The sequence below is a fragment of the Pelodiscus sinensis genome, chromosome 3 (genome assembly GCF_049634645.1).
Source record: "Pelodiscus sinensis isolate JC-2024 chromosome 3, ASM4963464v1, whole genome shotgun sequence".
In the NCBI taxonomy this organism is placed as follows: domain Eukaryota; kingdom Metazoa; phylum Chordata; order Testudines; family Trionychidae; genus Pelodiscus; species Pelodiscus sinensis.
The window spans coordinates 94226674-94241146 of record NC_134713.1 but is presented as its reverse complement, the minus strand read 5'-3'; the positions used below and the strand labels follow the sequence as shown (position 1 = coordinate 94241146).

General features: G+C 42.0%; 1 protein-coding gene across 1 annotated transcript in view; it reads left to right on the top strand.

Moving 5' to 3' along the window:
- MOXD1 (monooxygenase DBH like 1) overlaps positions 1-14473 on the top strand; it is a 71959-nt gene that overhangs the window by 23868 nt on the left and 33618 nt on the right. The window contains exon 4 of the mRNA XM_006127288.4: positions 110-193. Coding sequence (XP_006127350.2) covers positions 110-193 — 84 coding nt within the window. The remainder of the gene's footprint in view (positions 1-109; positions 194-14473) is intronic.

The following is a 14473-nucleotide window of genomic DNA, read 5'->3' as shown; positions in this document are numbered from 1 at the left end:
TGTTTTATTTGGCGATAGGGTTGAGATGGGGGAGAAACTTGGGGAATGAAGAAACATGAAAAAAGTTTGACATTAATTTAGTGTTTTCTTTCCCTTTTTATTAAGACAGGTATTTATACCAGACAAAGACACAACATATTGGTGCCAGATGTTTAAGATACCTATACATCATGAAAAGCATCATGTGATAAAGGTATGTGACTCTGAAGAGTTCAATATATACCCTCATGTTTAGAGAAGTTCAAAGGATAGCAATTCAGAAACTTTCATGACACTTGATATTACATCACAATTACATTACATCTTATTTAGAAAATACTGGACATTTATATTTTCTCATTTATATTTTCTCAATTTGTTTCCCGAACAGAAAGCTCAAATACTGGACAGTCCAGTTCAAAACTAGACACCTGGCAACCCTAGTCCCAGTCGGTGCACAGACCCCAACTAGCCACAGCATCCTGTCTCTGGCCCCTATCCTCGGGCAGGCCCCACAGTCCAGCCTTCATCTGGCTGCAGGAAGGGACTGGTGGTGGCTGCAGGATGGGTAGGAGGGGAAGCAACGATCCAGCTGCATGAACAGAGGGGGGTTGGCAAGCATAGCAAACAGAAGGTACAGCCCCCTAGTAGTAATACATTTGTAATGTACTTGTCATAATTACAAAGTATACCCTGTGTAATTGAGAGGAAGCTTTTTAAACCAGAGTCTGTACCAGGCACTGAACAGGTTTTTGTTGCCCATCTTGAGTGGGGCACTTCTCAACTTCACCCAGTGTACTCATTAGAACAGCTTCCTCTTGTTTTACTAAACTTTTAAGTATTTGGTCAGCTTTTATCTCCACCTTGTTGGTCCCATTGTGAACTTTCTGTTTGCAGAACCAAATATCACTGTGACTGGCTAATTTTAAAAATAGCAGTATGTCAGGGATAGAGTATGTGAAGCATCATTTAATCAACATGCTCGACCTATAAGATGGCTGTACAGTAGCTCTGAAACCCCATGATGAAGCTGGTTTTTTATATAGGAGCAGTATATATTACCTCTTTCCTTCAAAAACCTCCCACAGCTAGATGTGCATTTGCCTGTCTTGCTGCTTGCAGCTCCAGGATGTGGCATATGCTTGGGGCTTTCTACCATGTAGTGCATTTTTATTTTTCCTATACACAGAAGTTAGCCCTGAGTTTTCTCAAATGTAAGGGCTCAGGCTCTGGGTTGTATTTGTTACCTAAGACTTTCTAAAACATAAGTTTAAGTCTGTTGATTATTCAGATTCTTGCACTGCTCTCTACAATTATTAAATAGCCATTCTTGAAAATGGTCATGTTTGTCTTGCTTCTTTTTCTAAATGTGTTTTTATTGAAATGAGTGTACAAGCAAGAGATGCATAAATCAAAGTCCTCTGCACCACATAAACCTCTCAGAGGGAATGAGTTGAGGTTCTGCTGACAGGGCAGCCACATGCACTACTAAACCCCATGAAAAAGTCTTTTCTTTGATCTTGCATAAGCCATACTGAGCATGGATTTTGGGTGTATGGATGTTTGGCATAGAGGGGCCACTTGTGCTATGGCAACCCCTCAGGCTGGGTTAGGAGCTGTGCTACTAAGAGAGAGAGAGCAACTCCACACCCCCAGTTGCTCTGTATGTCACCTGTCTGGAGCAGGTAACAAAAGGATTAGTTTGAGTTATGCCATTTTACCTTGTCAAGGATTACATTTTTTCAACCACTCTTTTCATTATTTCTTGTTCTGTGTAAGTGTTCCCCCCTGGAGGCACATTGAAACTCCTCATAGCCATGTAAGTGCCATCATGTATTCTATGTCATGTGACAGCATATCTCTTTTGTCATGTCAGATCTCAGCATTTCTTCCTTTGGTGTTAGAGGGCTGTGGTTAAGTAGGCTGATGGTGGGGATTTAATACTTCACATCATTTTATTTACAATATTTACAGGGTTTGCCCAAAAGCATCTTTAAACAAAAACAAAAACATTACATTTCCTGACACTTGGAATACTGCCTCTTTTTATGTCAGCTACCAATTGCCACCAATCCCTCTAACACTCTCTGGGTTCAACTACATTGAGGTAACCAAGGCCTCCTCCCCAAATATTAACAAAACATTTCCACTTATGCGGGGGAGGGGAATTCTTCACCTATGAGAATCCTTTTCCCTTTTCTGCACAGAACCCTTCTGCAACTTCCTTCTCATCCATCTTCTCTCATCTCTCTCACTGGAATAAGTTGTTAAAGGTCATAAGCTACTCTTCATTTAACTCGTGCCCATAATTAACTTGTGCTAACCTCTTTCAGTTGATAGCAAAAAGGGCTTTAATCATTTTAAGATTAGTATATCTACCTTCAACTGCCCTCCCAGAATTGCCAGGTCTGACTTTGACACAATATATAAAAATGGCACAAGAACACTCTCATCCTTCACATATCTATTAATTTATTTTGTCTTATTTTATGTAATGACAATATTTCTTACTTTTTTCTGAGCTTGCATCATACAGATGTTTGCCTATGCCATGAAAATGACAAGTTCAAATTCACTAGAAACACTTCTCCAGAAACTATATTTTTAAAACTTGTTTTAGTTGATCTCTTTCTGTTCATAAACACAGAAATTTTTTTTTCTGACTATTCATGTACCCACTATTAGTATGTGGGATTGCAGCAAATCAAAAGGAAAAAAAAGAAGAAAAAGATTAAGAAAATAAAAAGGAAAAAATGGATTGGGTGTTGTATGGTTGTGTTACACATTACTGCTGAAAAACCTTCAAGCAAAATGATTATGGAGTTCTTGGCTTCTAAAAGATACGTTCTTTCACCAATAGAAGTTATAAATGTTATACATTGATGTTATAAACTGAAGTTGGTCCAATAAAATATATTATCTCACCTTCCTTGCCTCTTTAGTATTAAAATACAGCAAACCAGGTTGTAGAAAATAACAAATAACTTAGCCAGAACTTGGAACCAGACTTGCTGAAGATACAAAGAAACTAGCCAGTGTGTTTCTTCCCCCTCTTGCATGCCATTATTTTTAATTTCCATGGTGTTTGTAGTTCTGTCTGGGACCAGAGGCAGAATAGCCAAAATACTGGAAGAAAGGCTGCATTATTTCCAAGACCAAATGGAACCAGAAAGTGCTCAAATCCCATCAGAGAGCCTGCCTTTATGAGATTTCCAGCACGATTTTGCAGAGAATATGGATGATGTTTGGATACATACTTAAGCCATCTTTCACATTTCTCCATTCACTGTGCAGTATCACTTATGAGAATGGAACAAACATTGACCAATGATGAAATGGGTGTAAGTTTAGAATTTATATGGTAGACATACAAGACACAATCAAGACACATCTGGTTAGTTCAAATATCAAGTATCTCTGAGAGAGGATGTATAATCCTTTTTAATCAGTTAACTATCACCACACCACAGGCTTCTCCAGCTATGCCAGGCCCTCCATAGGTGGGAGCTGCTTCAGCCAGGTCAGGTCCACAGCAGTGTGGACAGGTGGGCAGCTGTTCCAGCCCAGCTACGCTGGAGCATTCTCTGCCTGTGTTGCAGCACACTGGCCCCAGCTGAGCTGCAGTAGCCGCCCCCATCTGGGCTACTAGTTAATTGGTTAACCAGTGACATCTCTGTCTGAGTGTCTCGTATACAATTAAACAAATAACACACTGACACAAATAAAAACTGTGTGTGTGTGTGTGTGTGTGTGTGTTAATAATCGTAGAATCATAGAACAGTAGAACTAGAAGGGTCCTCAAGAGGTAATCCGGTTCAATGCCCTGCCCTCACGGCAGGACCAAGCCCCATCTAGAAGTCTGATTTAATAGGTTTGGATTTTTTGTGTAGGCTTTTTATTTTATTCTTTTGCTGTTAATCATCAAAAGATGAGTATGAGAATAATCAACTCATGCCATGTAATTCATCAAGAAAAGGCTAGTTACTGAACACTGAAAAATGTTGATGCACTTGTGCATGACATATGTAACCCACTTTCCAGAAAGGAAGTGCCTTTTGAACCAAAATTTACCTGCATTGGAGTAGGCCAGTGGCTGCTGCTTAAACTTAATTTTCAGATTCATAGTAATCACTGATTAGAAAGCAGAATTCCTGGAAAAATTGTGTTGCCAAGAGAGACTGGGCTTTTGGATGTGGGAATGCTTTAGTAATACTAAAGACTCTAGTGTGGAAAACACAAAGGGTCTCCAGTTTAAGAGACTGACTGATTAAGAGCCAGAGAGGCAACTTGTAGCCTTTGCTACTTAAATGAGGGCACTGGTTTTTTACGTTGAATGATACCAGACAGTAACTTCTTGTTGTTCTCTGGCCTGAACTCTTACGTTTTGCTTAATGTCATAACTCTGGCAAATTGCATCAGTCAATCTGAAACAAAAAAGTTCTGTATTTTACACGTATATTGCATGTGCACAATTTCAGTCCTCTAAAATTAGATTGTCAGCAGGGTTCATCATGTGCCTCAAAGCTTGCAAGCTGTCTGGCCTTTGATCTGGCGGGCTCTAGCTTCTCTGCAAGCCTGTACAGGCACATTTAGATTATACAATGTCAAAAATCACTCCACTGAACTGGTAGGAAATTCAAACTTCTCAAAGTTAAACACCTTACACATTTCAAGCTCTGTCTCTTCATCTCCTGGTGTTTGTGTGCCTCAAACTTGTGGCAAACTGTTTCTTCTTCGAGTGGTCCCCGTGGGTGCTCCACTCGGGGTGTTGTGTGTTCTCGCGCTGGCGACTGGCGACTTTTTCTAGCAATTTCTGCCGTGCCATGCAGGCACCGCAGCAGGCTCTCATGTTGTTGGAATCTTCAGGCGCATGCGCGGCGCGGCCCCTCAGTTCCTTTTCTACTGTCCTCGGCAGCAGACGGAGCCTCTCTTTCTCCCAAAGTCCTGTTAAAAAATAGAACAAATACCCAGTTTTACCCCATAGTTTCCTCACCATCCAAGTTTTTTAGCCCTTTTATCCTTCCCAGTCAAGTTAAAAAAAAAAAATTCTTCTTGCGGTTCGCCACTTCCCCCAGTGCCTCATGCCCGGCTCCCCGGGCTTTAAGAGACACGAGTCATGCTGCGACACTATGCCCGTGTCTGATGGGCACTCAGAGTGCATAAAGTGCCTAGGGGAGTCGCATCAGATGCAAAAGTACCAGGCATATCAACGCCCCAGGGAGTCCTTTAGACAACAGACTAGATATGACTTCCACCAGAAACAAACACCACAGTGGCGTAGACCACAGTGGCATAGACCTCAATGCCAACAACAACACTCCGCACCCCACCTACCTGCAAGTTTGAAAATCAGTTCGAGAGCCAGAAAGCCAATCTGCCATCATCTACAACCAGTCTTCTTCAATTCCATCACCCCCTCTGGGCCTTCTTCCATCAATGGTCCCTCATCACATCAGACAGATGGATCCTGGAACTGATTCAATACGGTTACTCTATCCCATTTACTTCTATCCCTCCTACACGCCCCCCAAGCCCTGTCCCTCTTCAGGGATCCATCTCACGAAACCCTTCTCCACCTAGAGGTTTCCCATCTTCTCCAATTGGGTGCCACATAACAAGTACCGCCAGAATTCCAAGGCCGGGGATACTATTCGACCTACTTCCTGACCCAGAAGAAGAGTGGAGGATAGCGACCTATTCTGGACTTGAGGTGACTCAACAAGCCTACCACCGCTTCAAGATGGTAACTTTAGCAACAATCATCCCCATGCTCGATCAGGAGGACTGGCTTTCAGCTCTCGACCTCCAGGATGCCTACTTTCACACTATGATCCATCCTGCTCACAGACATTTCTTGTGGTTTACAGTGGGCACCCAACTCTACCAGTACCAGGTGCTACCCCTCTCAACTGCCCCCAGGGTGTTTTCCAAAACCCTGGCAGTTGTAATGGCCTCACTCCGGCACCAGGGAGTCATAATATTCCTGTACTTAGGACGCACCTTTTATGAGGCAGTCGTCTTTCAGGAAACCAAGGCCATGACCATTACAACAATGCATCTTTTGGTCATCCTCGGCTTTCACATAAATCATGCGAAGTCTACCCTTCTTCCAATGCAGAAAGCTGGAGTTCGTAGGCGCCCTTATCGCCATTAAACTATGTGTCATAGTGACCCCTGAGCCCAAGTCTGAACTCATCTTTCCAATGACTGCTTATTTCAAGGCCCAGTGAATGAAACAGCTACTGCAGTGCAGAGGCATATATTCCAATGACCTCTTAACGTTAAAAAACTACATTAATACAAGCATGGAAAAAAAACTCAGGCAAAACCACTCTGCCACATCAGTTACATTTGTGTGACCTAAGAAGGAATTTAACATCTTAATTCACAGCTAGTGACAGCTGGATCACTGGTGGCTGCCGAGTGTCCTCTGCACCAGGACCTATGTGACATTACATGTGGCTACATATAGCTGTAGGTCATACTGTATTTTAAACATATAAACACAGAAACTGCCTCTGAACTGATAAAACATACAAAGACAAAGTTGCTATAAAGCTTCAGATGAACACTTCTTCATTACATTCTCTGCCCCTTCCCTCTCTTTCATTGCCCTTCCTATTGTGTATGGACTAATTTTATATTTTAAGATATTTAGACATGGACTGTGTCTTCCTCTTTATTTTATGGTGTATCTACCACTTTTTTGGGTGCTGGAAAAGACATACTGTATAAGTGGTTTTGAAAGATGTATCCCAGGTCTTTCTTTTTTATTTGCAACAGTATCTAGTGAATGTTTGGTGTTATAGAAAGAGGAGATGTGGGCAAAACATTGTCAGTGAATAGTTTACTTAACCAAAAATGCAGTTTCAGGACAAATGGAAATAGTTCATGAATTCACTTTGATTTGGGAAATAGTTTAGGCTTGGCTATTAGAAAAAAATACCATGTGCCTAAATGGAGAGTCACAGAGAATTGTCAGTAGGAATTACAGAAAGTTTTTTAAAAAGCGTCTTCTCTATAAAGTAAAATATTCTTAGTAGCAAATAAAACAAGTACAAGGAAATTATAATTTATTCCTGGGTCTTTGCCGAGGGGAAAAAAAGGATTACACATTAAACACATTTTTCATGGCAAATGATTTGCTAAATTGCACTGATTTTTTTTAATCTAAACCATAATCAGCTGCATATTACTTAATTATTTTCACAGAATAGTAATGGTGTTTCCGATTACTTCCAGGTTAATTTTGTGTAGTGTGTACTGAGATATGAGAGTTTGTGGTTGGTGTGTGTGTGTGTGTGTGTACATCACACCATTCCAGTATTCCTCATGCTTAAGATAGAAATGACAGGACTGCAGAGTAAGATAACTGAAAGAAACAAGTATTTTCTTGACCCAAACATTTTATCAGTTCAGTCCTCAGGGTTGCATTTTTCACTCTGTTACTGCACTCAGTTACCTGAAAAGTCTGAGGACAGCCTTGAAGAGGAAACAATTCTTTGTGACTGGTCTTTGTGATGTTTGTTTCTTTTGGACTGAGATGAATTTTAAGTTCTGGAACTCTTTGTAAATGGAAAGTTCAAACTAATTAATTGGAAACAAAAGTAGGAAGTTAGGAGTGGACTGTGTGGGTATGTCTATAGAGCAAAGTTATTTTGAAATAACAGCCCTTATTTCGAAATAACTTTCCCAGCGTCTACACAGCCAAACCGCTATTTCAAAATAAATTTGAAATAGAGGAGTGCTTATTTCGAATTTGGTAAACGTCATTCTACAAGGAATAACACCAAATTTGAAATAGCTATTTCGAAATAAGTGCTGTGTAGACACTTATTTCGAAATAGAGGGCCTCCAGCCTTCTCAGGGTGCCCTGGTAGCCACTCCAGCCTCAACCAAGAATACGTCTCTCCCTCCCCGCCTCTAAAGGGGTAGACTCTAGCGACAGTGCCTGTGCCAGCTCCAAGCCTGCCAGCCCAGAGCCAGCAGTCACTGCCCCTGACCCAGTGGCCCCAAAACATGAGCCAGCACACCACTGGTAGCCATCCCTCCATTGTTCCTCAGGAGAAGTCTGCCAGCTCCCAGGAGCCTGACAGGGCCCGGAGAAGGTGGGCGCCTTCCTGGTCCAGGTTGGAGATCATGGACCTTATTCAAGCTTGTGGGGGATGCCCCCAACGTCTGTGATCTCTACATTAGATGGAGGAACGTGGCCATCTATGACAGGATAGCTGCCAGCTTGGCCACCAAAGGCCACATGTGAACCTGGGAGCAGGTTTGCATGACAATCAAGTTGGTCCTGTGAGACCCCCAACCCTGAGCCCTGCTTCCCCCTTCCAGCTCCCTCCTCCCAGGTTTCTCCCTCCTGTCACTTCTTCCCTCTCCCACCTCCTTTTCCCAGTCTCACCAGAGTTTTATTTCCCCCCTCCCAGTTTTGTTAGAGAGAGTTTGTGTTTATGAAAATACTTGTATTTTATTTGACATCAGGAAGGGGGGTTAGGGAGGGGTAAGTGGAAGGACGTGAGGGAGGAATGAGGCATAAGCTCTGAGTGGGGCAGACCAGGGAGACTCTTAGTGCTCCTCAGGGTGGAAGCTCTCCCGCAGGGCCTCCTGGATACTGACAGCCCGATGGACCTCCCGGATGGCAGCCTGCAGAAAGTGCAGCCAGGCTCTCAGCAACGCGTCCAAGAGATGCACCAAAGTGCCCAGGGGCATCTCTGGCTCCATGTTGAAGAGTTCTGTGGTGTCCTGAGTGAGGGCAATCAAAGCATGCAGAGACAAAATGCTTTGCTGTTCCTCATTGAAGTAGACAAGCAAGTAGGGAAACCTGAGAACTGGCTGTCTGGGAGGGGGCTCCCTTTAAGTACAGACTTCAAATAGCCTCAGGCAGCAGCCCCCCACAGTAAGTCCAGAACTGGTTCTGGCCTGTCTTAAATCTGATTCAGAGTCCACTCAGTGTGGACATGCTATTTCGAAATAGCAAAATGCTATTTCAAAATGCATTTTGTGTGTAGACGTGTTATTTCAAAATAAGCTATTTCGAATTAACTATTTCGAAATAAGATTTTTCAAACTAACGGTGTTGTGTAGATATACCCTATGAGAGTTGTAACTGTTGTCCCACTGTGCTCATTTTGAAATTTTTGCTGTTACTATTTTGTGCTGTTTTTTCTTACCCAAGTAAGGTCATTTAGCTTAGAGTTTCATGGCTGCTTATGGGGTACATGGAGGGGTAACATTTATCATCGGGATTTTTTACTTTAATTATGATGATTTTGTGGGAGATTGCATGAATTTATAATTATTTAATTATGATAATCTGTGAGGAAATGGGTGGGGACGGGACCAGAATGAATTTACAAATGCAAACAAAAAATCCAGAACATCACTGGCCACCTCTGCATATTTATTCCAGTGAATATCTTAAAGTTTCAAGCTACAGTACAATAATCAAGTCTTAATGAGGTATAACAGTGAAATTTAAATAAGAGTCTCTTATTACATTAAGCAAACAAATGTCCCTTTTTAAAAACTATAAATAGGAAATTTCAATGCTCTGAATAATATTTTCCATTCACATGGTAAGAACATTGTTCCCCCCTGGCCAGTAACCTTACTAGATTGTTTAAATTACCCACAGAAGCAGTTAAACCTAGATTGAAAAATCACATTTTACAAAATAAATAAAACAAATGATTGTTTTCCATCTGAAACTGTCACTGAATACACGTAACACACACACCAAAATATAATTGATATTTTCCCCACATCCAGGGGCATAGCTAATGTAAGAAAACATTTGACAGAATATCAAGATACATTACAGTGCTCAGTGTCATACAGAAATAGCTCTGAGTGAAGCTATGTCAGTGACTTTTTTATGCCTAATACAGTTGATTCCAAAAATCACAGTTTTAAAAAGATGCATATGTATTTGGTACAACATAAATCCTGGACCTCTTTCTAGAAGGGAGTTGTCAAAACTGATTAGTTAGAAATAAGGACTGAATTTAGTATGGACTATGTTACACTGTGGCCAAACCATATGTATGTGCTTAACTTTAAGCACACTTCCCAAACCACATGCATGTGCTTAACTCTAACACGTTAATCTGATGAACTAGTCACAGTGGGTAAAATTAAGTATGTGTAGTAAATCTATGCAGAATTCAGACATATGCGAAAATTCAAGGATTTGAAGCATGTTTTTCAGCTTACCACACAGGAGATGGACAGATGCCCTGGCTTTTCTGTAAATTTAATTTCACAGTTTCTGACACATGCTGTCCTCAACATGATGGTATTTGCAGGGCTGCAACGGGGACAGGAATGTAGTCCCCAAACTCCTTGGATTCCTAGGAACTGCCATGAAAATCAGGGGTGAAATCCTGGCCTCATTGAAATCAATGCCAAACTCCTGCCGACTTGAACAGTCAGGATTCCTCCCCAGCTCTGCAGCTCCAGCTACATAGGGCTTCTGCTCATTTGACCTGCTCTGGTTTGCATGGTGCTTTACATATGTATATAAGAAGTAAAGCTGATCACAAAATGAGGAAGGGGATGTTGGGCAGAAAATTTAGACCAAAGTAACAAAATACATTTCATCAAACATTTCAGAGAAAAATATCAACTTTTTGTCACCCTCTCCCCCTCCCCAAAATCCTTTCAATTTACAGACAAATATTTTCAGCTTTTAATTTTCTGAAGAAAAATCTAGAACTTGCAAGGGTAGTCGATACTTTCCATGAAAATTATTGTTAAGTTAAAACTCAATTTTTGGTTAAAAAAAGGTTTCAGCAAAAAAACCTCTTTAATCAAGTATAATGGAAAAACATCAACCTTATATTAGGGAGCTTATCATCTCAATTAGGCAGATCAACAAATAATTAAAAAAATTATGTTGCTATGAGACCGTAAAAGTAAACAAGGAAGTAATGCTACATGTCAAAAGCAAGAGGAGAACAGAAACTCTGTGGATGTGTCTAGACTACAGGGTTTTGTCGACAAAACTATACCTGCGTCTACACTACTGCCAAGTTCTCTCAACATAAAGTCGACAGAACTTGGCAGTTTTGTCAACGGCGGTAAACCTCATTCTATGAGGATTAACACCTTTTGTCAACAGAGTTCTGTTGACAGAAGGTGTTATTGCATCTACACTGTCCTTTGCGTCTACACTTTCATGTCAACAAAGCAGCTTGCTTTGTCGACAGAACTGGATGTAGTCTAGATGCTCTTTGTCGACAGAAGCTTTGTCAATAGTATCTGTTGACAAAGGCTCTGTTAACAAAATCCTGTAATCTAGATGTACCCTGTACATCTGTCATTGAAACTGTTTGGTGAAAATTAGCCAGAGGTCATTTGGTGAACCTGATTAGATAGGTATTTATCTTAAACCATCCTCAACTCCAAGAGTAAGTATGCAAAATCTTTTGTCATTTTTTCTAATTCAGTTTTTCAGACTGTAAAATAATACAAGGATTTGTGCTCTATGGGCAGCAGAAGGAACCACACTCAAATGACTGTACCTATCTACTGCATAGCTTTTGTGTAAAGCCATGGCTTTGCTAAGTGACATTTACAATGAAGAGTACATCCTTTTATGGTGCTTTGCTAAAAGTGGAGCACTCACAGGAGGTTTTGGGCACTATATGGTTTAATGACATGTGGGTGATTTATATAGTTATGTACTTCATGGAGTAATGGGCCTCTTGTCAGGGACAGGGACTGTTACTCAAGGGAAAGATCTGAATTCATTTTTCTGTGATGAAACACTGCTTATGCATCGGTCATAAGACACAGAACATACCTACTCTGTGCAAAAAAAGCCCCCCCCCCCTCCACCCGTTTTTTTTTTTTTTTCAGCCTGCATTGTCAATATCACTTGCTTCAGTGTGTGGAGACACTTCTGCCTCTGGCTAATGATTGTGAAGACCCGTGCAAGCCTAGTACTTTAGGGTATGTCTACACAGCAAAGTTATTTTGAAATAACAGTCCTTATTTCGAAATAACTTTCCCAGCGTCTACACAGCCAAACTGCTGCTGACTAGAACAGAGTCAGGATTCCTCCCCAGCTCTGCAGCTCCAGCTACATAGGGCTTCTGCTCATTTGACCTGCCAAACTATTTTGAAATAAATTTGAAATAGAGGAGTGCTTATTTCAAATTTGGTAAATGTCATTCTACGAGGAATAACACCAAATTCGAAATAGCTATTTCGAAATAAGTGCTGTGTAGACATTTATTTTGAAATAGGGGGCCTCCAGCCTTCTCAGGGTGCCCTGGGGGCCACTCCAGCCTCAACCAAGAACACCTCTCTCCTTCCCGCCATTCCCCAGAGCCCTTAAAGGGGTAGACTCTGGCCACAGTGTCTGTGCCAGCTCCAAGCCTGCCAGCCCAGAGCCAGCAGTCACTGCCCCTGACCCAGTGGCCCCAAAAGATGAACCAGCAAGCCACTGGCAGCGAGCCCTCCACCGTTCCCCAGGAGCAGTCTGCCAGCTCCCAGGAGCCTGACAGGGCCCGGAGAAGGTGGGCAACTTCCTGGTCCAGGTTGGAGATCATGGACTTTATTCAGACTTGTGGGGGATGCCCCCAACGTCCATGATCTCCACACTAGACAGAGGAACGTGGCTGTCTATGGCAGGATAGCTGCCAGCATGGCCACCAAAGGCTACATGCGAACTCAGGAGCAGGTTTGCATGACAATCACATTGGTCCGACGAGACTCCCATCCCTGAGCCCTGCTTCCCCTCCCCCTTCTTTCCCTTGCTTCCCCCTTCCTGCTCCCTCCTCCCAGGTTTCTCCCTCCCCTCACTTCTTCCCTCTCCGATCTCCTTTCCCCAGTCTCACCAGAGTTTTATTCCCCCTCCCATTTTTGTTAGAGAGAGTTTGTGTTTATGAAAATACTTGTATTTTATTTGACATAAGAAAGGGGGTTTAGGGAGAGGTAAGTGGAAGGACGTGAGGGAGGAATGAGGCATAAGCTCCGAGTGGGGCAAACCAGGGAGGCTCTTAATGCTCCTCAGGGTGGAAGCTCTCCCACAGGGCCTCCTGGATACTGACAGCCCCTTGATGGACCTCCTGGATGGCAGTCTGCAGAAAGTACAGCCAGGCTCGCAGCAACACGTCCAATAGAAGCACCAGAGAGCCTGGGGGCAGCTCTGGCTCCATGTTGCAGAGTGCTGTTGTGTCCCGAGTGAGGGTAATTGGAGCACAAAGAGACAAAATGCTTTGCTGTCCCTCCTCGACCTAGACAACCAAGCAGGGAAACCTGAGAACTGGCTGTCTGGGCGGGGTCCCTTTAAGCACAGACTTCAGATCGCCTCAGGCAGCAGCCCCACGCAGTAAGTCCTGACCTGGTGCCCTGTCGCAACTGGTTCCGGCCAGTCATAAATGCGATTCAGAGTCCACTCAGTGTGGACACACTATTTTGAAATAGCAAAATGCTATTTTGAAATGCATTTTGTGTGTAGATGCGTTATTTTGAAATAAGCTATTTTGAATTAACTATTTCGAAATAACATATTTCAAAATAAAACTGTTGTATAGACATACCCTTAGTGACCCTACTGCTGCACTGCTTCATTTGAGGACTATCTTGTCCATCAACAGGTATAGAAATTAGCCAGAAGTGACTACAGACATATGTAATAATGAGAACTGCATTTCAGTTGAAGAATTTGAAACACAAAAATTAAATGGAAACCAACTTTTGAATCTGAACAAAGAAACAGACTAGATTTAGTTTTAGTTGATGTTTTTTACATTATAGTGTGAAGACACCACTGAAACAAAACCAAAAACTAACTGGGTTTTATTTACACAGCAAAGAAGTCCAAACATTGTTTTCCTAAATTTTGTTGATCAGATTTGCTAGTGAGGTATTTCTAAGGTGGAGGAGGGATAGAGTTTCCTGGCTTGGGTCATTTGGAGAAACAGCCATTAATAACAAGCTGCAGCTGTAACTTCAAGGAAGTAAAGCAAACAAAAAGAGATGGAAAATAGTAATAAACAAGAGCAAGCTTTATGATGAGATTTCTCCCTAGCGGGAGTCCTGACATCTTGGCACTTGAGATCAAATTGAAATTTCATCCTGTTTAATGACCTTGAAGCTGATTTGCAACAGGGCTCAATGCAACCCCCTGTCTATAATTCTGTGTTTTAAAAAAAGAAAAACATTATGGATGCGTTGATGTAATAGGAAAATGGATAATAAGCAAAAGAGAACAAGAATTTATCTGAATAATTATTGGGCATTGATGAGTGAAAAATCAAAGGCCAGATTCTCAGTCTCAGTTATTCCTTCAGCCCTGTTGCAAATCAGCTTCAAGGTACATTAAACAGGATGAAATTTCAATTTGATCTAATGTGCCAATGTGTCAGGACTCCTGCTGCACCTTTAAATTCCCGCGCTCCTCATTCCCTTAGTCCCCCTCAGACGCAGCAGAGGAATAATGTCCCCGCCGGCCTCTCATCCAATAAAAACAGAAAATACCAGA